Genomic DNA, 26,255 nt, shown 5'->3' on the forward strand with positions numbered 1-26,255 from the left:
GGGGAAACGAAGAGGTTTAAGTATGTGCCCAAGGTTACACACCTATTAATTAGCGGTACAGAATGTTAAATCCAGGCATCTAATTCCTGAGTTTGTGTTAACTCATAGTTTGTTATAAAAATTAAATGAGATAATCCATGAAAGTGCTCAGAACAATCTTTGACACATAATGATTGTTCAACCATTTTTGAAACATCCCAGGTAGAACTTCCAGTGTGGGGCTCTGTGAGGAAGCCATTTGGCTCAAATAAGTATTTTCTTTAAAATGTCCAGTTCTTTGTAATAGGCTTATTAAAATTTTTGTATTTTTCAAAACAAGTATTTCAGCCAGCCTGGTAGGAATTAACCCTAGTTTGGTGGGGGGTCAGTTAACACTCTTATGTAGCCTTGAACCTACGGAGGTCAGGGAGGAGTCCAAGTTTCCTTGTTATGATATTGGAAGAGGTCCACATTCCTGGCATAGTTATTTTTCTGGCTACAACTTAACTAGGGCACTTCCTTCTGGACCTCAGGACCTATAATTATCTAAACTGTACACAACCTTTGGTGCAGGCTAAGGAAAGTTTTGTGCTTGTTGTGTACCATCACAGGCGGCTTTTTAGAAATGACCTCAGCTCTTGTCTCCTCCTTGGTTTGGCAGCCATACAAACTGCCAGAGTAGTCATTTTGCTCCGGTCTTGACCACTACTGACTTGGGCTCTCAGTATCACCTTAACTCTGGATTTTCCTCAGTGGGTTTTATTATTCTACCTTGGCTCTGGGGACTACATAAAAAGATGGGCTGTTACCTCTTCTCTCAAACATTTGAGTTCCCTGGCACTATGTACCTTTAATATTGCAGCTGTTTCTATGACGGTATCCCTAAATGCAAATGACTGCTGTCTAGGGTAGAATTTTAAGTTTGGCAGACTGAATTCTGCTGGGAAAAGTAGTTGGTACCTAGTCTAAATACTGCATCCTCTTTAGTAAGTGCCAGTCATGAGGAAACGTGTCTGCTTCTGAGTTTGGAAAAGGTAGGCTCAATATTGCTTAGTCACGTCTCTTTGCAACCCCATGGACTATACAGTCCATGGAATTCTTCAGGCCAGAATACTGGAGTGGGTAGCCTATCCCTTCTCCAGTAGATCTTCCCAACCCAGGAATCGAACCGGGGTCTCCTGCATTGCAGGCGGATTCTTTACCAACTGAGCTATCAGGGAAGCCCCAGTCATGAGGAAAGGTGTCTACTTCTGAGTGTGGAAAAGGAAAGCTAGATTGAAATAGCTCTTGGGACCACAGGCGAGCCTCATTAGGGTTGTGGGCGTGGACCCTCACAAAGCCGGCATCAGTTCTTTCTTAATGTTGTCATTAACTTGTGAAGGGCCAGATAAGGGATCTCTGCTTGGAGAGCCTAAGTGGAGGAGCACCCTCCCTTGGAAAAAGACAATCACTGGAAGTTCCTGCCTGAAAACTTCCATCCAGGTCTTAGATCACTTCATTTGCTAGAATGAAATCAAGAGAAGAGCAGGAAAGGGCAGTAAAGATAAAATTAATTTATTTATCCTTACAACTCCGCCGGCCGCACTGGGACCCCACAGTCCCACTCACAGACCTTGCAGCAGTGGGCTGGAGAGTTGAAGTGTCTGGAGTGCCTGCTTCCTCGTCCACAGCTCCCTGGAGCCGGGTCCCTCCTGACCCCATCATCCTGCTCCCACATGCAAGGGGTACACAGGTCCACCTGCAACAAACCCAGGCCTGCCTCCACCACAAGGACAGGATCTGAGGGTTACTGAGTGCGGATCCCTGTGGGCTCGGGTGGGTGGTAAGAGGGAAGGCAGGCAGGAGGGTGTGGCTTCAGTGCAGAGAGCTACTGTTCTGCTCTTCAAAGGCCATCTTGCCCAGGAGTTGGCTGTCCAACTCCACCCCACTCACAGGTAGCTGGAAGAAGTTCATTTCGGCTGCTAAGGCTGCCATGGCAGAAGGGTCCTGGCCAAACTGAGCTCGCAACATCATGTCCATTTTCTCCAGCCTCCTCTTGAGCCGCTTGGCCTCCCGCTCCCGGATGAGCCGGGCCTGCCGCTTCTCAGGGGTTTCGTTGGCTCGCTTGAGCCTCATGGCCTCCCGATCTCGTTGCAGCCGGCGTGCCCGCTGCTCGTCTGTCTCCTGCATGCGCTGCAGGCGCTTGGCTTCTCGGTCCCTCATGCGCCTCACCTCCCGCTCCTCGGGGGTCTCATTGTCCCGCCGGCTCTTCTTGGCTGTGCGCTCTCGTTCCAGTCGCTGCAGCCGGACTTCCAGAGGCTCGTTCTGCCGACGCAAGGCCCATTTGCGGACACTGGGGGTCTGGGCTTCCAGCAGTTTCCTGTAGGCAGCACAGTTGTTGCACACAAGCAGAATTCCAGCAGGGTACACTGGAGGACTAAAGGCAATGTCCTTCCCCTCGGCACTGGAGGGGCCCTCACTGTGGGCTGGCGGTAGGGATTCCATATTAAGGACTTCGGGGAGTTTCTCACTGGAAAGCAAAAATTTTGTAGGGTTAATGCCATGGTCTAACAAGGCCCTGATTTATTCTGTCCTGCCAGGCCGGTTGCTCCAAGTTCACCACTAGGGGTCAGTTTGAGTGCTTGGGAGACCTCCTCCACGTCTCCACTCTTGCCCTTCTTTGGGCCAGGGTGTCTACCAAGTCTTGAAGCCCACCTGGAGTTAGGGACTGAGCCAACCGCCACAGCAAGCCACCAGAAATCAGAGGAGGAGCCCTTACAATGTGCAGTTCTCTTCAAGCCAAACTGATGGTGTCTGTAGGAGCTGTGCAGGGCAGTCCTCCTTGAGGTAGGAGCTGCCACAGGGGAGGTCCAGTCCACTGGCTTCACTTCCCCCTGGCCGACCCTGCCTTGTACACTAACTAGCAAATAGGATTCAGACAGTGCACACAGCCCCAATCTTCCTGGACACGGTGGAGACTGTCCTCATGTGAGGGTCCTCACAGCCCCTCTAACTTCTTTCTCCATGCTTTGTCATGAAGGTTCTTGGACTTCCCCACATCTTTCCAGATGAAGATATTCTGATCGAGGAAAGACATGAGAATTCATTTCCCTTTGGGGGTGTTTTAATGGAATGGACGTATTTACTAGTCTCCTTACTTGTATCTCCAGAGTCAAGAGTCAGTTGCCTTTGCAATGCCAAGACTTCACTTTGACTGGGAAAGCAGAACCCACACCCAGTAATCTGTTCCCAGCATAGAGGTTTAGGTGCCCGGCTAACCTGTTAAACGTGGCATGGCTAGTGAAACGGGCTCCACACACAGCACAGTTAGACCGCTGGTCCTCCGAGTGGATTAAGAGGTGGCGACCCAGTGACCCTGGGGAGCTGAGGGCTCGGCCACAGACAGGACACATGTAGCTCTTGGCGCTCACCACGGCTGCAGTGTGCTATAAAAGAGAGCCTCATCTGTCAACTCACACCAGCTCCAGGACAAGTTCTACCCACTGAGGAACTACTTTCTGGGAAACATCCCTCTTTCCTTAGTCTTCAACAAGAACTCTCTATTTAGCACCCAGAAAAGGAAGAGTCTCACGTTAAAGGGCCTTCAGAAGGGCGAGGCCGTCCACACCACTGCTCAGATTTCACTGATTTGAGTTCTGACTGCGTTCTGGGATGTGGGGCTGGCTTGGGGAACAAAGAGATGCCACATCCCTCTTCAGAGCCTGAGAAGAATTTTTGCTCAGGATAATTTCTCACGGTCTGTTTGCCCCATGCTGTGTAAGTACAAGTGCACTTTACTGTCTTGAGCCGCCAGGGAGGCCCAACAAGGGCACTTTAAAGGAGCACTGAAGGCCAAGTCTAGAAGCTGGCTGAGAAGACTGGTATCCAAAAGGTATTTAAATGCGCAGCCTTTCCTTCCATCTTTTAATATCAGTCTTCTGAAGAAACGCTTCCCCTCATGAACCTGTGATCTTTATGGTAAAACCCAGGCTGCCACGTGTGCTGATGCCTGTTCACTACAGATCATAAGACACATGTGTTCTGCGACTGGATCAGGGGGAAAAAAGGTTGTCTTGTTCTGATGCGTTGGTTTACACTAACTTTCTCCAGTATTTCAGAAACATCTGTTAACTCATTTTTTTCTTCTTTAAAACAAAGCCCATTTCTCTCTCACTATATAAAATATACATTAATTACTTTAGGAAAAAAATGATACTTAATTTTCACAGTATGTCTGCCTGGGAACCCAGAACATATTCACTCAATGTATCCCACTTATTCTCTAAGAGTGGAATCAGGGTGGAAGCAAAAACAACCCAAGGTTCTTTCTGGGGTTGGAAGCAAAAGCTAAACAAGTCACTGGCGCCCATTTTCCGGAGCATGTGGCTCCCCAAGGCATACCTGGTAAACGTGAGCAATCAGCTGCTCCCGACTCCCACAGTCGAGCTGGCAGAGGGGACATTGGCAGAGTCCAAGTAATGGGTCAGAATGCAAATTCTCCGTGACCTGCAACACAACAAATAGGCAATTCACTAAGATGGTTTACCAGTCTCTTCCCTGCCCCTGCTTCTTTTAAAAGGGTATCCTGTTAAAAGGAACACAACCTCTTATCATACATTATTCTCAGGTTCCCATCGTGGGTCAAAGGAACGAGTGATGGGGGAAAGGGAATTAAATTTGTTCCCGTCTTCATTTTTTCCAAGGCTTCCTGCCATGAAGACATAGAATTACTCCAGAGAGAGCTTATCTAATTTTTTCCCCCTAAGGTAAACTCTGGAGGGAGAAGACTAGCTTTCCCTCCTGCCATGCCTCTTGCAGGAATCCTCAAGAGACAATTTAGTGAAAAGATGGCACATCATTTAACACTGTGACTGAAATTTACAAGCGTATTCAAGAGTACATTTTAGGAAGTCAGCTAATAGTTTTGCAAAGATGGATGTTCTGCTGGAAAGAAGTGGGGAGCTTTGGGAGCAGGAGCTGCAGGTGGGTAAAGTGATATGTGGGTGGGTGGAAAAGGAAGGCTGGGTGTGATGAGAACTGTGGGCATGAGGGTTGGGTACCTGGTGCTGTGAAAGAGAGGCTGCATCTGAAAACCCAGGAGACCCTCAGAGGCAGGAGTTGCCTTCAGGTGGAAGAGAGGCATCTGGACTGAGCAGAAGGGGAAGGGGTGCCCAGACTCAGGAGCCATTTGTCACTTGCCTCATGCTCTACCACTTTCTTTCCACCAACAGGCTGTTCTGCATTTTCTAACTCTTTTTCCACTTTGACCACTCCTCCATCTTCCTCTGACGTATGGGAAGAGACTTCATCTTGTGTGGTCTCCTCTTCATCTCCCTCACTGTCACCTGGAACACACAAACTGGTCACTTTTTCTGATCTTTGCATGAGTACATCTTGTGTTGCTTTTCACCCAAGAGTTTGCAGCTAAAATGGAAAACACCCCCAGATCGTCCATAATATAGTTGGTATCAGAGCTTTTTTTGAGCATAAATCATGTAAGTGGAAGGCAGCTCTAACTGTTCCTTATATTGTCATACATATACACAAAAGAGAAAATTGGAGGTAAAACTGCATTGGAAAATGGTTATTAGGCCTTGTGTATTATCATAAAAACGATAACTTCTTACACACAGTTCCCAAATATCTCACACTTCAAATCACAACTCCCATGCACCTCACACCATGCTTATTCCAACAATACACCACTTCCGACTTACCAACACTTATCCCTGATTTTATTACTTACTTTTGTCCCTCATCTCACTGCAGTTTCTCCATGGTGTCATACTCTGTTCTATTCTGAGACCCACTAGTCTTTTCTCTCCCAACAGACCCCAAGGCACACTTGTAGAAACACCAATAAGTTTTTCTTTCTTCTTATCAATAAAGGAGGTAGTAGGAAATTAGGTAAAAATGTCACTTTCCAGGGGAAAAGCTGCTCAGGACAGTGCATGGGTTAATACAGCAACCAACATCTGGCATTCTGCAGTGGTGTTTGACTCACGGTATCCTCACCCTGCTAGGAACTCAGCAGTCTAGGCTAAATAAGTCCATTATTCCTGGTGGTTCCTTGGATTATCTGATGGATAATTGAATGCTTAACTGGAGGGAACAGGACATTCTTTTCTTCGGGATGAAACATCATTTCTCGTGACTAAAGTAAAAATTGAGTTTGTTTTAGTTTAAGTGTAGGATGTGGCTGTGCAGAGGTCTGCCTGTGGCTGGGTGATCTGCGAGGTTTATGTGAGCTGATTTTTTTTTTTCCTCTCTATTATAAAATAGGAAAAGAAATGATTTAAAAAAAAAAAACACAGTAATTTAAGGAGTTCTTTCTGAAAGGAAAAAAGTGCTAGTACATTGAAGATCCCAAGAGGAAGCCAAACCTGGGGAAGCTGTCAGACTCTAGTCCTGTTCCAAAACCACCTGGATCCTGGAGTCCTGGGCCTGAATGTCAGTGAGAGGAATACAGGATGGAGCTTCACCAGGCTCTGTGCATTGGCAGTGGGACTCGGCTTTCTTAGCTAACGGTGCTTATCTTTTACTATCCCTTCAGTAATTTCTAAATCTACCAGTAACTGGGCAAAACTGGTCACATTCCCTTTCTTCCAAAGAAAATCTTCCCACATTTCTTGCTAGTAGTTACTTGTGTCTCTGTTAGATACACCACTTGGTTAGTGGCCTGGATTTGAGCCCTGAAAAGATCTGTAGTATGCATGCACTACTCAGTCCAAAGGTTTAGTTTGAATCCACTTCAGTAAATAAGGATTGGCACAGATTAAACCATACAATGTTTTCTCATCAGCTTATTTAGAATACTTGTAGTCTAAGACAATACTGTATCAAACACTTTTTGTAATTTCTCAAAAATTCAAATATATCTACTAGAAAGGTTAAAAAAAAATCTGCCATGTAAAGGGATGATACAACTTTTCCAGAATGGAAACCTACCAGACTTCTATAGATTTGGCATTCCCACCTACTATTAAAACTGGTGGCTCCCACAGATTTCCTAGAAATATTTGGGTTTATTTTTCTGTACCTGAGCAATGACTTGCTAAATTACTATTTTTATTACTAACATGTTAGTTTAAATAGAAAATGTAGTGCCTAGAAGAGTGCAGAACTCTCTCCCTCTTCTTTCCTTTCCAACCCCAAATGTGGAGAAAAATCAGAAATGTCAATCTGAATTGATACTAATAACAACCAATATCAGAAGGATCAAATTAGTAAAGTGAGGGTATCATCCTAGAAAATAACACGTCTCAAAGTGTATTTGTTCAAGCAAGTCATGGAGCAGATGATCCCTGAGGCTCAATGAGTTACCAGCCACTGTCTTTTCAATCTCTTAATCAAAGGAATCTACTCAGGACGTGGGGTGGGAAGACCTCCACATGAGCATTTTATATGCTATGTAATCTCACTAATAAGCAATCCTCTTACAGAGCATTAAAACTGGGTCCTCAAGTAAAACTTTCATGAATACCATGCTTATATTTTATTAATTATGAATAAATAGATTCTAAGGGGCAGGATTTTTTTTTTTCTTCTCATTTGACCTAGCCCAGGGGCTCCTTACACACTAAACATCCCTAAACATCCCTATGCCCCTATCAGAGTTATCATAAACCTATCTGTGTATGGCACTATGCCAAGTACTGCAGTCCTTGAGTTTAAAAAAAAAAAACATAATGCCAAACCTGTTCTGTCTCTGAACAAGCATATGACCATAACACCTGTGGGAACACGAGGATCCACAAATCTCCTTCAGGTCTTCCTCCCAACCCCCATGCACAATCCCCAGAGCACACACACTCTGATAATTCTTCTCCCATTGCCCTGAGTCATTACCAGAAGGTGCAGAACTCACTGCTACTGGAGTCCTGATCTCTTAGTTGTTGGATAGCTTGTCGCTGACTGCCAAGGTCTCCAGGAAAATCAGTTTTCATCATCGCCTGGCGGGCTTGCTCTTCTAGCCCAGCAAATACTTGATCCCCTGGTGGTCACAAGGAAAAATAGTCAGGCCACCAGCTGGGCGGTACATCCCCAGGCAAGCTGGTTGGAAAGGCAGACCATTCAAAGGTAGGAGACAGGCAGGTACCCTGTGGTGGGTCACTCATCTCCAAGTCAGCTTGTGGCCTCCAGTGGTTTCTGGACACAGCTGCTCTTCCTGGGCAAGAAGCCAGATGCTCTAGAAAGCAGCATTTGTTTCTCTTAAATCCTCCTACTCTTGACTCCTTTTAGAGGTGATAAATTGCTATTATAACGTTCCATCAGGAATGGAGAGACAGAGACAAGAGGAGGCAAAGCGATGGGATGAAGATAGGGCGATAAATCTGGGCACAATTTCGAATCTTAGTGTATTAGCTACATGGCCCTGACTGCCTACTTTTGACTACATAAACAAGTGCTTCAAATGATCCATCTAAAAACAGTATCTCTGACCCCATCTTTCATCCATTCTCCTTACAAGACATACTATGGAAGTTTTCCCTTGACTCTCTCACATCTATAAGAATTAGTCACGAACAAATAAAAACTTGGTTGAATGACAGATTAAAAGGAAAACGGATAATACTTGAACTCACTTCTGCTGAGGAACAAACTTCCTGAAACATGCCAACCAGTACACAACAGGATAATATTTCATCTAGTCTCCTTGGTTTAGTGTGGCCTTTTTTTTTTTCTCTTCGTATGGAGTATCCAAAAGCCCTGGAACCATCCTTGATTGTGCATTTACCCCAAGGAACTCCGCCTGGTGTCTCTGTGGTTATTGAAGAGTTAACATTTGAGTGCTCTTTTATTTCCAAGAGGCCAGGCATAAGGAGAAAAAAGAATTGGGTTTCTCAAGGTTTCCATTATCTCAGTCAGAGTGGAAACTACAATCCCTATTCTCCAGCCACCAAAGAACAATAAAAGCCCTAGTGAAATGTCTGACAATAGGCCAGGTGCTTTCTTAACGAAGAGAGAAGGGAAATTAAACAAGCTCAGGTTCTGAGGCTGATACAATGATTTAGGAGAAATGACCTGGTCAATTGACTTGAACAACTAGTCTTCGGGCAGTGAAAAAACTGATGTGAAGTATGACTTCCCAGGTGGCTCAGTGGTAAAGAACCCGCCTGCCAATGCAGGAAACCACAGGAGACACAGGTTCAATCCCTGAGTCAGGCAGATCTGGAGGAGGAAATGGCAACCCACTCCAGTATTCTTGCTAGGAAAATTCCATGTAGAGAGGAGCCTGGTGGGCTACAGTTCATGGGGTCGCAGAGTTGGACATGACTGAGCGACTGAGAACACACATGGACTTTGTGTGATTCACTTAGGTATTTGTTCAGCAAATATTCAGTGAACATGTCCTATATGTTAAGTGCTGAATGCTAATAATAGTGATTATTTGGCAGTTCCTAGTTCCAGGCTGTGTTAAGTGCTTTATAGTTGCTTTGTTGTTGTTCAGTTGCTAAGTCGTGTTTGACTCTGCGATCCCATGAACTGAAGCACGCCAGGCTTCCCTATCCTTCATCATCTCCCAGAGTTTGCTCAAACTCATGTCCACTGAGTTGGTGATGCCATCCAACCATCTCATCCTCTTTCGCCCCCTTCTCCTCCTTTATAGTTGCTACTTCACCTTAATTCTCTGCAAGACTCTTTGTCGTGGGAATTACTATCCATATTTTACTTGGGAGAAAAACTAAGATCTATGGTGGAACTAAAGATTCAAACTCCAGTCTATCCAACCCTTAATAACCATATTTTTCAACTCCTTTCTAGCATAGTTGTAAACAGAAGTTTAAGCGGTTCATTAGAGTGATTTTACCAAAAACAAATGCTTGTCTCTGTGTGATAAGAATAGCTCTGATCCTACTGTCAGTGTTACTTTCCTTCCAGGAGAAACTAATATATACAATGCAAATATCCAAATAATATTCTCAAGGCCAGTAATGACGAAAGGAACCATCATTTTTCTGGTTCTGATGCCATGTGATGAGTTACCACGCCTGGCTTAGAGTAAATTATGCTACTCTGAATGATACTGTGAGTGGGAACAGAGATGCTAAAAGTCTAAGTGCACTTCTAGATACACAGCCCTCAAGTAAAGGAAAAATAAGCTGTGTCAAGTCGACTTTCATAATATTCAGGATGACACACTGGATATAAATTATAGCTAGGGAGAGCAAAAGATGAATTCTGTGTTACAGTGCCTTCTCTTTCCTCTCTGCAGGAGTAAAATATTGAATTTCTCCTTGTTGGTTCCTCTGTAACCACAAGACCATGACCAACTGGAACAGTTAATGAACTCTGGGTAAATGCATGTTTTTGGATCTGGTGGCCGTGGGCAGGTATGACACTAAGGAATAAGTTATGTACTAGCATATAATTATCAAGGGCAGACCATCCTCATCAAAGACATCTCTAAAGAAGCCTATCCATAAACCAGCTAGGTTTTTAACACATCAAGAATCTATACTTTCCCCTCCTTTCTTAATGGGGACTCACCACTGGATTAGAAGGACATCTAAAAGGATATGTACTTTTCAAGATCAGCTAGTAATTCAGTCTAGTCTCCACCAACTTGGGCTAAAAATTTACTTCTATTGACGTTATCTAAATATTTAGGCCTTCACAGAACAAAGAACCGTCTGTTTAATACAGCCGTCCTACCCAGGGCTTTTTGGAGGATTCTCACCTAGGATAGTTGGGCTATATTAATTCTGTCATTCTTTTTTTTTGGCAGTTTGGAAAGAAAAGCTACAGTCCCATATTTTATTCCACTCCTGACTTGGGAAAAAGGCTAAGGTAAACTTTACTCCTCAGGGCTATTCCTATTTTAAATATCAACATAAAGCAATCTATATAAAAACTATAAAAAAGGATTCTTTCATAAGAAGGTAGTGATACTTGCTAAAAGTATGTCATATTAACTCAGGTATAATATGATCTATACAGATACTAGTGATTAAGAAGTGTTATACAACTGCCTGCTTTTACAGTGTAGAATTATTATTTCCTTCTGTCTTGAGACTATTGGAGTAGGTTAAAAAAATCCTCTGGTTTCTAGATATCAATGTAAAGTAACCATCTTATTTAATTAACATGGGTATTTATTTGTCTATTGATAGTTGAGAAAAAGTCATCTAAGCTCAACAGTAAAAAGCAAGGTGCTACCTCTCATTTTTATGGTATGAAACCTAGATACTGTTGGTCTGATTTGGCTAAGGTTTTTTTAGATCAGATAAGAATAAAGTCACACAAGCAAGTCTGTAGAACAGATGAGAAGCCTGAGATGAAAGTTACTGGAAAGAAAAAGATTTTACAATTCTCTTTCTTGAGTCCTTGGTGCAGTTAAATAAATGCAACGTCTGGTGAAATGAAATTAAGTAAAGCAGTTGAGACATTTTCTAGGAGAGCAGATGTTGAATTCAGAATAAAATAAGTTAGTGTTGGGAGTGAGGTGCTTAGGATTCTTTTCCTAGCTGACAGTCTCCATAACCGAGGTGCTACCACATGTTGGGAACAGAACCATTATCTTACAAGGATGCTGACGATGAATGAAGACAAAACAAATTGCACTTTTTAGAAGATGAGGGACTTTAAAGCCTTTTTTCCGACTTCTCTGTAAAAGTTAAAAACTTTAATTGAAGTTGGAAGTTTTCAGTCTCATATATAATTTGAAAACAAAAGTCTCTTAAAAAGTTTTCCTTTACTTAAGTGGTTTGCTTGGTACAAACACATCAAATGAAAGTGTGCAAAGGACTGTATTTGCAACCACTCTAGAAACAGTTTACAGAAGTCTGTACTCAGAAGGGGGTGAGATGAGGAAGGAGGGAGGGAAGAGATCTAACAGAGATCTCAAGCTATCAGCAGTTCCTCTGTAAATAACAATAATTCTGGACTTCTATTCCAAAAGCTCTGCATCAAGTCTATTAACCAACTGGGCAAAACATAAGAGTGCCTAGATGTTTCTGGGGGAAGGAGAGATCATGATGATAATTTAGATCCGTACGCAGTCCTGAGGAAAGCCAAGTATATGCCAGAGCACCCTGCCTGTTGGCTTCTAAAGTAGATCTGACAGATGCTGCCGGGCTAGAGCAGTGCGATTCTTAATATATTCTTTTAGGCGGGCTTTGAGCTTCATGCCACACAGTCCTCTTCTTCCCAGAAGGCAGATCTGATGGAGCTCAGCCATTACTCTGCTCAAATGCCGATTGGCTTTGACATTTAAGCAAAGCTTCTGCAGACCTTCCCGCCTCCCAGAACTTGAATCCATTCCATTTACTTTAAATATAGGAGAGGCATTAAATTCAATACATTTGATTGGTTCTATTTCGCCACAAGGGGATAGAAGGCTCACATGGTCAGAAGACTGAAATTACTAATTTCCACTTGTCATTATTATCATGGGCAATGAGAAAATGACCTTTCAAAAAAGGATAAGCTTCAGTTCCCAAATAGTAAATAAGCAGAAGGTCCCCAGAGACTAGCAAATCTCAGGGTCTTTTTTCTTTCTTAGTCCATTGTGTGAGATGCATTCACAATTTCCTGCCCAAAGGTCTCACTGAGAACGTCCTCTCCCTGAGGGTCTGCTTTTTAGTTGCACCTGAACCTTTCTGTTTATAGCCCTCTTAATGGTTACCAGTGGAGAGTTTGCAAAGTCCGACCCGCTCCACCACTATACTACGATATTCACTAGCTCAACTCTAGAAACTGCATTTCTGCAGCTGTGGATATGATATTCCCTTCTTCTCTATGGCCTGTGTTCCAAATCCAGTAGCAGCTCACCCTGGCTTTGAGTGACTACGGTGGAAAGAGATGCGGCTATGGATTTATGCTATGTGGGTGTAGGAATCGGCCACACAAGCATTTACTGGCTCCCCTGGACTGATCACAGTCATGTATCATCTCCGTGAGCTACATTCCTCCAAGTCTCTTTGGACAGGTGGCTTTTATAGGTAAATGCCCAACTCCAATGACTGCCTTATTTGTGAACTCATCACTCTACTAAGAGTTCCTTTCCTACGCTGCCTTCTTGGGCAAACATCTGTGTCTTTATCAATATTCATCTTCAAACCAGAGCAGAGAAGATAATCCTTCTGAACTTCTGTGTTCAATTACCTATGCTACAGATACTTCATCTTACCTCTCTTGACAATCCTCACATTTAGAGCCACTAAATTTCACTGTTTTGGTATCAATTTCTAAACTGTTCCTGAACCACTCACTTTTATATTAAGCAGCCTTCCAGATCCAGTTACTACAGAATATACTCTAAGAAGCATCCAAATTGCTCTATTTTATACAACTCTTCTGGGACTTGAATAGAAGAATTAATTGTGTATGAAAGTTTGCCACCCTAATCTCATTTAATCTATAACATACCGAAGTCCTCTTAATTCCTCCATACCTATGGTTTTCTCTCCTACTCTTGAAATTATCCAATAAAATAAAATAAGATACACACTGTTTGGCATACAGTATCTTTTTAATAAATTTTAGTCCTTTTAACTCCTTTACTAACCTAACCTCTCAAATGTAGGCTTTCTTTCCTTAAAAAATCTTTCAAATGTTCTACCGCTGAATTCCTTTCAAATGTTGCCGTGCTTTAGTCAGTCCTCCATAACAACAGGGGGCTATTTGTCTCTTTCTTACATTTGAATGAAGATGTTTATCTGCTCAGAACATAGGAAATTGGTTAATTGTCTCAAATCTGCATAAATATGTTAATGCTAATTTAATAAGGCCCTTTTGAACACCCACTCTGAGGAGTGCTGCTTCCCTGATGGCTCAGTGGTAAAAAAAAAAAAAAAAAATCCACCTGCCAAGCAGGAGATGGGTTCGATCCCTAAGTCAGGAAGTTACCCTGGAGGAGGAAATAGCAACCCACTCCAGTATTATCGCCTAGGAAATCCCATGGACAGAGGATCCTGGCCGGCTACAGTCCATGGGGTCACAAATAGTTGGATACAACTTGGTAACTAAACAACAACAAATCTGAGCAGTGCTAAAAGTAGAAAGGGATAGCAGGAATTATATGTGGGACACAGTGTCTGCCCTCCAGAAGTTTACAATCCAATTACTGAACTAAAACAAACATATGAACCTGCGGAGAAATAACGCAAGGCAGTAAAGCATAGCTGTTTCCTGTTACCAGTCTCTTTTATGTGATCCATCCCGCACACTACTTTGTAGTCTAAATGTCACTCCACTCTCCCTGTTTAAAAACCTTACAGTATCTCCTTACAGTCACAACGAAGTATGAACTTGGCCTGGCTTTCAGGCCTCTATGATGTAGAGTTAAACATCTCCAACCTCGTGGTCTGTAGTTTCCAGACAAATGAAACTTCTGCTTCATACAAAGTCTCCTTGTTCCCTGAACATATCATGTGTGTTCCCTCTTTGTATCTTTGCTCATGCAGTTTCCCCTACCTGATTTTACCTCTCCTTTCCTCTGTTTTAAAAAAACCCACCTTCTACCTTCTAAAGCCCAGTTCAAGTTCATGTTGTGGGGCCTCTTCCATCAAGCATTCCCTCGCTACTTCAGTGCATGGAGTTCTCTCCCTTCTCTTAACTTCTGTAGTACACACAGTGTACAGCATCCTTATTTGACACTTAGCATAGGTTATCTTGCTATATGCTCATCTACCCCTCTATATATCTGTGGCTACATTTTAGTCTTACATATCATTTTATTGTTTTACAGCCTTGGCATCTAGCACAAGGCTTTGCACAGAGTAGGAACCCTATAAATGTCTGTAAATGTGAATACTAAGGATGAATCAAGAACACCTATTCCTAAGACAGGTTTCCAAGACTTCCTCTAGCACAGACACACTTTTAAATCCATCACATTTGACACCTTTGACCCTTTTTTGCTTCAAGAATTAGTGTGAGCCAATCACCTAAATTCAGATTACTCCTCCATTCCAACCCTCAGCATTCCCAGGTTTCAGCAGAAAAAAGCCCCATACTCACAGTGAACTTTATTTGGATTTGTCTGTTTCCGACGGGACATGTTTCCCTGATCCAAGAGCTCTGGCTTTTCCCAGTTTCACGACTGGATGTTACCACCTCCTTGCAAGGTGCTGACCTACAATAAAAAGGATAATGTTAGCATATGTCATTCAGCCCAGAAATTATACACAATTAAAAGATAAAAGACTTTTTAAAATAGTTTTTGAGCATATAAAACTCACCATTTATAAATTACTCTACCATTTAGAGAGAAATGAATAAATCTCTAGCATAACATTAAGGTCCCAAGAAGTTTGAGAGGGGACTCTAAAGAATTTAGAGAATTCCACTCTAAATCCACCTGTGGAATCCAGAATACTGTTAAGTGATCATGTTCAAGGTCACGGAGTAGAAAGGAAAGTGAAAAACTCAGGCAACCAGCGTTAGACACACTGTGGGCTCACCCCACAAATTGTAAAAGGAAGCAAAAGAAGCTCAAGAGGGTGGCAGCTCACACGTCACATGCCCTCTGGAAGTCAAGCCCTGCAATCTGCACCAATGGGAGCCTCCAGATGTTTTTTCAAGAGGTTATCTCTCCTAGAGTGGACAAAGGCACCACATTCCTGTCAAACAGGAAACATCTCAAAACTCTTGGGCACCTGTCAATGAAAACATGGGAAATAGAGCCTCTATCTAGTGATGAAGGCACAGTGCCAGGCACTGTGGTTGACAGGGTACTAAAGCAATTCAGACTTCCAATGCTGAACATGGGCTTTCACCAGAAGAGCTGGGCACCATCCACATTGTTGAGTACTAATTCAATACCCCAATGTGAAGCATCAAACTGGCCCTGCTCACATGCTCCCAGGTGGTGGTCAAAGTTAATAACTTTAGTGCCTCTCCTCAATCCAGCCTCTGTGTAGCAAAGAGTGGGAAGAACAAAGAGAAAAAGTCCCTAAATGAGAAGTATTGCAGAGACATGCACCTGCTTCCCTGAAATAGGAGGAAACAGATACTTACGCCTACAGTTCCTGGTTAGTTATAAGAAAGGCTTTCCCAGCATTAAGTGGTGTTAGAGAGTCTGAAATGGATTAGTAGAGGAAGCTGTGAATTTTCTTTGAAAGACAGAGTGAATAAGCAGACATAGATTGAAAGAGAAATATTCTCTTTCCTACCAAAGATAAGAATGTGGACCTGATCACCCTCTAACTTTTCTTTCAGTTCCTGCCTTCTCAAATTGTACTCACACTGAATAAGCAAATATAAAATTGTAGTTTACTGCCTTAAGAGGCATTATGAGAGGTTACTTACTACCATCAATACTCTGCACTCAAGTTAGTGAAGACTTGCCTCCTGTTATGCCAACTAACTCCTCTATGTAGCTAGAAAGGACCTGAGACCTGTAATCAGATCCTGCCTCCCCTTACCAAAAGAAGAAAGAAACCGCAAATGGCAAAGACAGGCCTCCACAGGAAGTGGCAAAGGAAGCAGCTTTCAGGCAGTCTTCTATCATATCTGCATATCAAACACAGTTCTTATTCAGACCTTTAATTAAAAAAAAAAAAACTCCAAATGTATGCAATAAAAACCAATTTTAAGGTAGAATGCTGAGTGCTAATGCTAATGAAATGTGCTCTCTAAGTTTTGTTTGTGTAGATGGTTTCTTTTAAATCAAGTAGTTATGTCATAAACTGAAGCGGTGAATGAATATTACACTTTGGGTCTTTTTCTGTAAGTCTGTGGAATCACAAAACAGAAAGCTGAATGAAATGCAGGTTGCCTATCATTTTTTTCCCCAACTTTGCAGAGGTATAGCTCTCTATTGTATAAGGAAGAAATGAAATCTTAACTAATATTTACATTTTCTTCCCATCAAGATCTGAAATTGAAACTATGAGATAAAGGCAATAAAGATCCTTCGAAAGAAGGCCAAATAGTGAGGCAACAATACTAAATACTAAACAATACTAAAGCTACAGTCAGAAACAGAGATCAGTATCTGCATATTTAAATGGCCAGTGTCCACTGCATCTCACAATCCTCCTAGTGGCTAAATGGGGAACCAACCATATGGTACCCAATGGGACTGACTTCACACCTGAGGGATTAAAGGGAAAACAGAAGCAAATATTCTTACCTTCCTCAAAAAAAAGAGAAAGCCTGTGGGGTTTTGGACTCTTGAAAATAAATGTTATTTAATTAATTAACAATTAAGAAAACTAGCACTGGAGGTACAGTCTTGACTGCACAACAAGATCTCAGAGATTAGCCAATTGTTTTACAGCAGTAAAAGCTAATAAAATCCATAGACAGAATGCCCTAAAGTTCACTAACTCAGTTTTACTTTCAACACTGACTCAGTTCCCAACTGGTAATCGGAAACCCACACAAAAATGTAAATGGATAGCCTGAATATCACCATCTGAAAGAAAAAGAGGATGGGAAGAACGGTAACCAGTGAGATTCAGGTTTACAAGGGATCCTATTTAAAAAAGGAGGCAAGAAATAAAAAATAAAGTAAACATAAAAAAGGAGGCAGCTTTGTCCATCTTTAGAACAAGGTTAAGAATCCTTGAGAGGAGGGCCAGCAACTCCTCTTAACACTGTCCCTGATCTCTCACAGGTGTTAGGCTGCAGGTTCCAGGACACGCCACAGACTTCGGCAAGGAAAAAATGGGTGAAATCCAAGCTTTAAGAAAAGAGGGTTAAGAAAAGAGGGTTCACTCCCACCTCCAGATCTGGTGCAGTTCCCACGGAGCAAAGTAAACTCGCCTGAATCCCAGTGGTCTGTACCTGCCAGAAAGGAGAGGACAAGAAAGCTGGTTACGTAGCCGCCTCCCGGTTCACCCTGTTCCCGCTTCTGTTTGGTCCGGAGCTTGTGTATACTCAGCCGAGACGGTCCCTCTGGCTTCCTGAAGCAGGAGCACAGGTAGATTCCCGGGAATTACCAGCCAAGAGCCAGAGGTCTTCCGAGGCGGCTCAGACAAACGCTCAGACAATACAGTCTTCTCAGAAATCTAAATTTAGAAGCCTTTCTGGAGACGGCGGCTCCGGACTGATACCCGGGTCTGCACCCTCACGCCCATCCTCTCCCTCCCCCAGCTCCAGCCCAGCCTGTCAGACGCCGGGGCCGTCCCGGCGGTGCCCGGCTGAGCCCGACCTAGGCCCACGCGGGGAGGGCGGCGGCGCGGACACCCCTCCCGCGCCCGAGATCGCCAGAGGGACGGGAAAGAGGAACGGCCGCGTTGGGGAGCCAGCCGGGTCCCGCCGCGTCGCGGGAGCCCGGGCCGGGGGAGGGTCAGAGCCAGGACGGCCCCCGCCCCCCAGGCCAGAGGGAGCCCCTGTCCCCTTCCCCAGATGCAGACTGACAAAAGGACCGACAGCCCGCGACCAAGGGAGGGGGCGAGGAGCCCCTGCATCCTCAGCCTGGTCCTGGATGGAAAGAGTCGGGGGTCTGTTTACCCGGCGCCTCTGCGCTCCGCGGCGCTCCGGGTCCCTGGGCCCCGCCTCCGGACAGACAGACCGCCGGACAATGGACCCCCGGCCGCAGCTCTGGCCCGCCGGGCCGGGGCTCTCCGCGACTGGGCCCCGGCGGGCAGAGGGCAGCTCCGGGTCGTGCCGGTGGTGGGGAGCCGAGGGGCGGCGCTGCAGACGGACAAAGCCAACAGCAGACAGACAGACAGAAGGGGAAAAGATGGCGACGCGGGTGGCGGGAGCGCGCTGCTCGCGCACCCGCAGCGAGTGGAGCGCGTGCACGAGTCTCTCCTCTCCGCCCCCCCCCCCCCGCTTCAGCTTGGTCCCCCTCCCCGCTCCCCAGGCGCGCGCCTGGAGGCATGGGCGGGGCTTATAGGGAGGTGGGGGTCCGGGGAGGCGGGATCTAAGGGAGCATCCAATCACAGACATTCGAGAGGGGCCTCGCCTGAGGAGACCACCCAGCCTCGCACTCTCCAAGGTCTTTCTCTGGTCCTGCCAGCTCCTCAGCTCCCCTTATCGTCTCCTGAACCTTTTAACTTAACCCTGGCTGTCAGCTCTGATCCTGGTTTCCTACCCCACCTTCGAGTTCAGCCACAAAACCCACATCCCCCAACCACAGTTCCACCACAGGCTCCCCCTCTCCTTAGCCCAACCTTAGCCTCCCCGTTTCCCCAAACCCAAACCCTCTTCCCTTCATTTCCCCACATCTCACGGTTTCTTCGGGCCCCTAAGGCATTCAGTGTGACCGAGACCTAGGGGCCACGGACCACTGTGGGAGGGGCTAGGTTCAGCTGTCAGAAACTCGGAGGAGAAAAATCTTTAATTCCTTTTAGACATGTAAGTCTCCAACGTGATTCTCAGCTAATAACAGTAGCTGTACACAGGCGGCATAGGATTAATTTAGAGAAGGGTAACTTGTGGCACTGTTGCCACTTAAGGGGCATTTGGGGCAATTGAGACTCATTGGTGGTTAAGTCATTTCCTAATAAAACACTTCTTTCCCCTCTCATCGTCCCCTTCTGTTTCCTCACCACTTTCCTTCCTTACCTCTCTTTCTGTCATCCCTCTCATTGTAGAATGCATAAGTCTGCCTTTGACATGGCTCACTTGGAGAAGTAGGGCCTGCGGTGGAAAGAAGGTGAAATCTGATATTAGAAGATCAGCTTTGAGTCTGCTGCTTAGAAGCCTGGTTACTTTGGGCAAGTCACTTCTCTATTTCGAACCCCTGCTTCCTAAAATGTGAAATGGATAATAGTGTAATAATTCCTAGTCTCTCGTAGGGTTGGTGTGCTGATTAAGTAAAATGAATATATGAAAGCATTATGTATGTATCCCGTATGATCACTGACCCCACAAAGACGAGGCTAATGAGAATGCTGACCTTTGCTTAAAAAGCAACAAGTCCTGGTATTTGCATAAAGCACTCTTGCAAAATGGCTTTTCCAGAAATCTCTAAAGAGATGATATCATTGTCTCCATCTTGTGTTTAATGTGAGAGGATCTTGTTCCTTCACAATTCTCTGGTAAATGGCTTATTCATTCATTGTAGCTGGAATTTGAGGTAGAAATTATTATTCTTGAATTTCAGTTAAATTTCACTTTAGAATAAAAATTTTAAATTTCCTTTAAAATTTTAATTTCTGGGTAGGTAACCAGAAAATGGAATATTCTCATCCAACCAGAAGGTTTCTAGACAGTGTAAGAATGTAAGCTGGTTTTTGTACTTAACAGTAATTCTTGATGAGTTTAGACTGAGGGATACAAATATGGCTGTATTATGTCACTTTAAAATTGACATAGTTGACATTTTCAACATGAAAATAGCTAGCAGGTAAAGCATTAGGAGAGAGCCTCCAGAGAAATTTCTTGGCTTCATCATATAATAATGTGTAATACTGGGTGGTTGGCTTCATCTATTTGAACTGCAAGTAAAATAGAGTCATAATAATGCTATTTTTAAAACCTTTATGTACCCTGGAAATGGGCTTACCTGGTGGCTCAGACAGTAAAGAATCTGCCTGCATTGCAGGAGACATAGATTCAATCCCTAGCTTGGGAAGATCCCCTGGAGAAGGAAATGGCAACCCACTCCAGTATTCTTGCCTGGGAATCCCATGGACAGAGAAGCCTGGTGGGCTGTAGTTCCATGGGATCACAAAGAGTCGGACACGGCTGAGCAACTAATACACACACACACACACACACACACACCCTAAAAATGCCTCTGAGGTGTTATGATTCAGGGTCATAGTCAAATAAGGGAAAAATTATGAGATAAGAAATCAGTTTATTTTTTCTCTGCTCTCACCTAAACATGTTCTGGACCTAGATGACTTTTTCATTAATCTTGGGGCTTTTTTCAGCTTCATTTTTTACTTCTACTTTCCCAGCCTACTTATGAACTAATGCTATTATTTTGCCACTTTAACTATATTAACTTTCCCTTGAAATATCCTCTGGTTTATATTTATTGGCTCCTGCAGAAACCTTGTTAGGGCTTTACATTACAACAATATTAGTAGGATAACTTAAAGAATTTCATTAAAAATTTATTATGTTTTATAATTTATAATTCACATATCATAAAATTCACCCTTTTAAAGTAAAGCTCAGTAGATTTTAGTATGTTCACAAGGTTTTGAAACATCACAAGTATTTAATTCCAAAACGTTTTCATCACCTTGAACAGAAACCCCAGACAGCTGTCAATCCCTCTTCTTTCTCCTTCTAGCCTCTTTCAATCACTAATCTTTGGATCTCTGTGGATTTACCTATTCTGAACATTTCACATAAACAGAATCATACAATAATGGGCCTTTGTGGCTGGCTCCTCTCACTTAGCATGAAGTTTTCAAGGTTTACCCATATTGCTGTGTGTGTGTCAATATTTCATTCCTTTTTATGGCCAAATAATATTACATTGTATGGATATACCAAATTTACTTCCATTCATCAGTTGATAGATATTTGTGTTGTTTCCACTTTTTGGCTCTTCTGAATAATGTTGCTGTGAACATTTGTGTACAATTTTTATGTGATCATATGTTTTTAGTTCTCTCAAGTGTACACCTAGGAGTGAAATTTTTGGTTCATATGGTAACTCTGTGTTTAACATTTTGAGGAACGGTCAAACTTTTGCCCAAAGAGACTGCATCATTTTACATTCCTACTAGCAACGTATGAGAGTTCCAATTTCTCCATGTCCTGTGCTACACTTGTTATTGTTTGTCTTGTTCATTATAGAAATTGTAATACACTGAAGTGATATCTCACTGTGGTTTTGATTTGCATTTCCCTGATGACTAAGAATGTTGAACATCTTCTTGGGCTTATTATTAACACTTTAGAGAATGTCTACACAAATCCATTGTTTTTGAGTTCAGTTATTTGCCTTTTTATTGTTGTTTTATAAGTGTTTTTTAAAAATATTCTGGATACTAGACTATTATAGCATATGTGATTTGCAAAAATTTTTTTCCATTCTGTAAGTTGTCTTTTCAATTTCTTGATAATGTCCTTTGAAGCACCAAGTTCAGTTCAGTTCAGTTGCTCAGTCGTGTCCAACTCTTTGTGACCCCATGACTCACAGCATGCCAGGCCTCCCTGTCCATCACCAACTCCCGGAGTTTACGCAAACTCATGTCCATCGAGTCAGTGATGCCATCCAGCCATCTCATCCTCTGTTGTCCCCTTCTCCTCCTGCCCCCAATCCTTCCCAGCATCAGGGTCTTTTCAAATGAGTCAACTCTTCTCATGAAGTGGCCAAAGTATTGGAGTTTCAGCTTCAACATCAGACCTTCCAATTTACACCCAGGACTGATCTCCTTTAGGATGGACTGGTTGGATCTCCTTGCGGTCCAAGGGACTCTCAAGAGTCTTCTCCAACACCACAGTTCAAAGGCATCAATTCTTCAGCGCTCAGCTTTCTTTATAGTCCAACTCTCACATGACTACTGGAAAAACCATAGCCTTGACTAGACAGACCTTTGTTGACATAGTAATATCTCTGCTTTTTAATATGCTATCTAGGTTGGTCATAACTTTCCTTCCAAGGAATAAGCGTCTATTAATTTCATGGCTGCAATCACCATCTGCAGTGATTTTGGAGCCCCCCAAAATAGTCTGACACTGTTTCCACTGTTTCCCCAACTATTTCCCATGAAGTGATGGGACCGGATGCCATGATCTAAGTTTTCTGAATGTTGAGCTTTAAGCTAACTTTTTCACTCTCCTCTTTCACTTTCAAGAGGCTTTTTAGTTCCTCTTCACTTTCTACAAGGGTGGTGTCATCTGCATATCTGAGGTTATTGATATTTCTCCCAGCAATCTTGATTCCAGCTTGTGCTTCTTCCAGCCCAGCGTTTCTCATGATGTACTCTGCATATAAGTTAAATAAGTAGGTTGACAATATACAGCCTTGACGTATTCCTTTTCCTATTTGGAACCAGTCTGTTGTTCCATGTCCAGTTCTAACTGTTGCTTCCTGACCTGCATACAGGTTTCTCAAGAGACAGGTCAGGTGGTCTGGTATTCCCATCTCTTTCAGAATTTTCCACAGTTTATGGTGATCCACACAGTCAAAGGCTTTGGCATAGTCAATAAAGCAGAAGTAGATGTTTTTCTGGAACTCTCTTGCTTTTTCAATGATCCAGCAGATGTTGGCAACTTGATCTCTGGTTCCTCTGCCTTTTCTAAAACCAGCTTGAACATCTGGAAGTTCACGGTTCACGTATTGCTGAAGCCTGGCTTGGAGAATTTTGAGCATTACTTTGCTAGTGTGTGAGATGAGCAATTGTGCAGTAGTTTGAGCATTCTTTGGCATTGCCTTTGCCAAAGGAAATGGACTGGAATGAAAACTGACCTTTTCCAGTCCTGTGGCCACTGCTGAGTTTTCCAAATTTGCTGACATATTGAGTGCAGCACTTTCATAGCATCATCTCTGAGGATTTGAAATAGCTCAACTGGAATTCCATCACCTCCACTAGCTTTGTTCTTAGGGATACTTTCTAAGGCCCACTTGACTTCACATTCCAGTATGTCTGGCTCTAGGTGAGTGATCACACCATTGTGATTATCTGGGTTGTGAAGATCCTTTTTGTATAGTTCTTCTGTGTATTCTTGCCACCTCTTCTTAATATCTTCTGCTTCTGTTAGTTCCATACCATTTCTGCACTTTATTGAGCCCATCTTTGCATGAAATGTTCCCTTGGTATCTCTAATTTTCTTGAAGAGATATCTAGTCTTTCCCATTCTGTTGTTTCCCTCTATTTCTTTGCAAGCAAAATGATAGGAAAATGAAAGAGGAAATCCCCAGGTCGGTAGGTGCCCAATATGCTACTGGAGATCAGTGGAGAAATAACTACAGAAAGAATGAAGGGGTGGAGCCAAAGCAAAAACAATATCCAGTTGTGGATGTGACTGGTGATAGAAGCAAGGTCCGATGCTGTTAAGAGCAATATTGCATAGGAACCTGGAATGTTAGGTCCATGAATCAAGGCAAATTGGAAGTGGTCAAACAGGAGATGGCAAGAGTGAACGTTGATATTCTAGGAATCAGCGAACTAAGATGGACTGGAATGGGTGAATTTAACTCAGATGACCATTATATCTACTACTGTGGGCAGGAATCCCTTAGAAGAAATGGAGTAGCCATCATGGTCAACAGAAGAGTCCGAAATGCAGTCTTGGATTCAATTTCAAAAACGACAGAATGATCTCTGTTTGTTTCTAAGGCAAACCATTCAATAATGGTAATCCAAGCCTATGCCCCAACCAGTAACGCTGAAGAAGCTGAAGTTGAATGGTTCTATGAAGACCTACAAGACCTTTTAGAACTAACACCCGAAAAAGATGTCCTTTTCATTATAGGGGACTGGGATGCAAAAGTAGGAAGTCAAGAAACACCTGGACTAACAGGCAAATTTGGCCTTGTAGTACAGAATGAAGCAGGGCAAAGGCTAATAGAGTTTTGCCAAGAGAACGCACTGGTCATAGCAAACACCCTCTTCCAACAACACAAGAGAAGACTCTACACATGGACATCATCAGATGGTCAACACCGAAATCAGATTGATTATATTCTTTGCAGCCAAAGATGGAGAAGCTCTACACGGTCAGCAAAAACAAGACTGGGAGCGGACTGTGGCTCAGATCATGAACTCCTTATTGTCAAATTCAGACTTAAATTGAAGAAAGTAGGGAAAACCACTAGACCATTCAGGTATAACCTAAATCCAATCCCTTATGATTATACAGTGGAAGTGAGAAATAGATTTAAGGGACTAGATCTGATAGACAGAGTGCCTGATGAACGGAGACAGGGATCAAGACCATCCCCATGGAAAAGAAATGCAAAAAAGCAAAATGGCTGTCTGAGAAAGCCTTACAAATAGCTGTGAAAAGAAGAGAAGCGAAAAGCAAAGGAGGAAAGGAAAGATATTCCCATTTGAATGCAGAGTTCCAAAGAATAGCAAGGAGAGATAAGAAAGTCTTCATCAGGGATCAATGCAAAGAAATAGAGGAAAACAACAGAATGGGAAAGACTAGAGATTTCTTCAAGAAAATTAGAGATACCAAGGGAACATTGAAGCACCAAAGTTCTTCTTCTTTTTTTTTAAAGGTTTATTGGTTTATTTTTGGCGGTGCTGGGTCTTCATTGCTTCACGGACTTTTCTCTTGTCACAGAGAGCAGAGGCTCTAGCTGCCACGCGCAGGCTTCTCATCGCACTGGGTTCTCTTGTTGCTGCACTGGGCTCTAGAGAGCTCAGGCTTCAGTAGTTGTGGCCCGTGGGCTCCACAGTTGTGACGCCTGGGCTCCAGAGCGCAGACCCAGTGGTCGCAGCACTCGGCCTTAGTTTCTCTGCCATGTGGGATCTTCCCAGACCAGGGATCGAACCTGTGTCTCCTGCATTGGCAGGCAGATTCTTTACCACTGAGCCACCAGGGAAGCCCTGAAGCACCAAAGTTCTTCTATTTTTCCTTTTGTTTGCCTTTGACTTAGGTGTCGTATCTAAGAAACCATTTCCTAGTCCTTAATCATGAAGATTTCCGTGTATATTTTTCTCCAAGAATTTTATAGTTTCAGCTCTTATATTTTACTCCTTGATTAATTTTGAGTTAATTTTTGTATAGGTATTAGGCAAGAATGTTCAACTTTATTCTTTTCTATGCATATATCTAGTTTTCTCAGCACTGTTTGTTGAAAAGTCTATTCTTTCCCCATTGAACTCTCTTGTTATCCCTGCTCAGAATCAAGCAACCATAAATATGTTGATTTATTTCTAGATTTTCAGTTCTATTTTATTGTCCTATATGTCCATCCTATATGTCATCCATTGCAGATTCATACAAACTTGATAAAAACCTCATATTTTAAGGAGATGGAGTTTATATTTAGAATATAGAGTTATAAGTTTTCATGTCTTTGAATTCATTTAAGGAAAAATTAAGTTTTATAGGATGATTGCAATCAGGATAAATGTCATGAAAAGAATCTGATTTGAGAATTCCCTTTTGATCTGATATGTGAACTCAAATGAGAGTTTATAATTGTGATTTAACGCATTTTTCTTTTTCTTTTTTGATAAACTCATTATACACAAATTGAAGGTAAAAGGAGGATGCAAATTATTGTGGAAATGTGGACCTATGAAAATTATATCATGTCAAGTCTGAAGATCTGGGTTCAAGATCTGATCCTGGCACTTACTGCTGTTGATCTTGGATTGGTCACTTTACAGCTCTAAGCTTCACTTTCCTCTTATAAAAATTAATGGACATTTCTGACCTACAGTTCCTTCACAGGAATGGTATGAGCCTCAGACTGAGTTAATGTGCTTGTAAGTACCCTATAAACTGCAAAATGCCATGTAGATACTTAA

General features: G+C 43.0%; 2 protein-coding genes across 31 annotated transcripts; one reads left to right on the forward strand and one right to left on the reverse strand.

The window, feature by feature from the left end:
* Positions 1 to 1,517: 1,517 nt before the first annotated feature.
* On the reverse strand, positions 1,518 to 18,637 carry ZNF821 (zinc finger protein 821). Of its 28 annotated transcripts, XM_081512640.1 has the most exons (11): positions 18,364 to 18,637; positions 17,632 to 17,694; positions 16,329 to 16,416; positions 14,923 to 15,037; positions 8,544 to 8,719; positions 8,057 to 8,212; positions 7,807 to 7,951; positions 5,158 to 5,303; positions 4,360 to 4,464; positions 3,238 to 3,404; positions 1,518 to 2,488 (listed from the first exon to the last, which is right to left on the reverse strand). In XM_081512640.1, the coding sequence occupies exons 10-11, from the start codon at positions 3,369 to 3,371 to the stop codon at positions 1,834 to 1,836; spliced, it is 789 nt and encodes a 262-aa protein (XP_081368766.1). In that variant the 5' UTR covers positions 3,372 to 3,404; positions 4,360 to 4,464; positions 5,158 to 5,303; positions 7,807 to 7,951; positions 8,057 to 8,212; positions 8,544 to 8,719; positions 14,923 to 15,037; positions 16,329 to 16,416; positions 17,632 to 17,694; positions 18,364 to 18,637; the 3' UTR covers positions 1,518 to 1,833. The 28 variants fall into 28 exon arrangements, with proteins under 28 accessions (XP_081368766.1, XP_081368742.1, XP_081368754.1 ...); XM_081512616.1 differs by lacking the exon at positions 16,329 to 16,416 and having other exon boundaries at positions 7,826 to 7,951; positions 8,057 to 8,192; XM_081512628.1 differs by lacking the exon at positions 8,544 to 8,719 and having other exon boundaries at positions 7,826 to 7,951; positions 8,057 to 8,146.
* On the forward strand, positions 18,116 to 26,255 carry LOC145514574 (uncharacterized). Of its 3 annotated transcripts, none has more exons than XM_081512665.1 (3): positions 18,116 to 18,853; positions 19,452 to 19,574; positions 25,984 to 26,255. In XM_081512665.1, the coding sequence occupies exons 1-3, from the start codon at positions 18,259 to 18,261 to the stop codon at positions 26,118 to 26,120; spliced, it is 855 nt and encodes a 284-aa protein (XP_081368791.1). In that variant the 5' UTR covers positions 18,116 to 18,258; the 3' UTR covers positions 26,121 to 26,255. The 3 variants fall into 3 exon arrangements, 2 of the variants coding, with proteins under 2 accessions (XP_081368791.1, XP_081368792.1); XR_014060229.1 differs by having other exon boundaries at positions 18,125 to 19,212; XM_081512666.1 differs by having other exon boundaries at positions 18,199 to 18,853; positions 19,452 to 19,513.

The sequence above is a fragment of the Giraffa tippelskirchi genome, chromosome 7 (assembly GCF_054371585.1).
Source record: "Giraffa tippelskirchi isolate mGirTip1 chromosome 7, T2T-mGirTip1v1.2.pri, whole genome shotgun sequence".
In the NCBI taxonomy this organism is placed as follows: domain Eukaryota; kingdom Metazoa; phylum Chordata; class Mammalia; order Artiodactyla; family Giraffidae; genus Giraffa; species Giraffa tippelskirchi.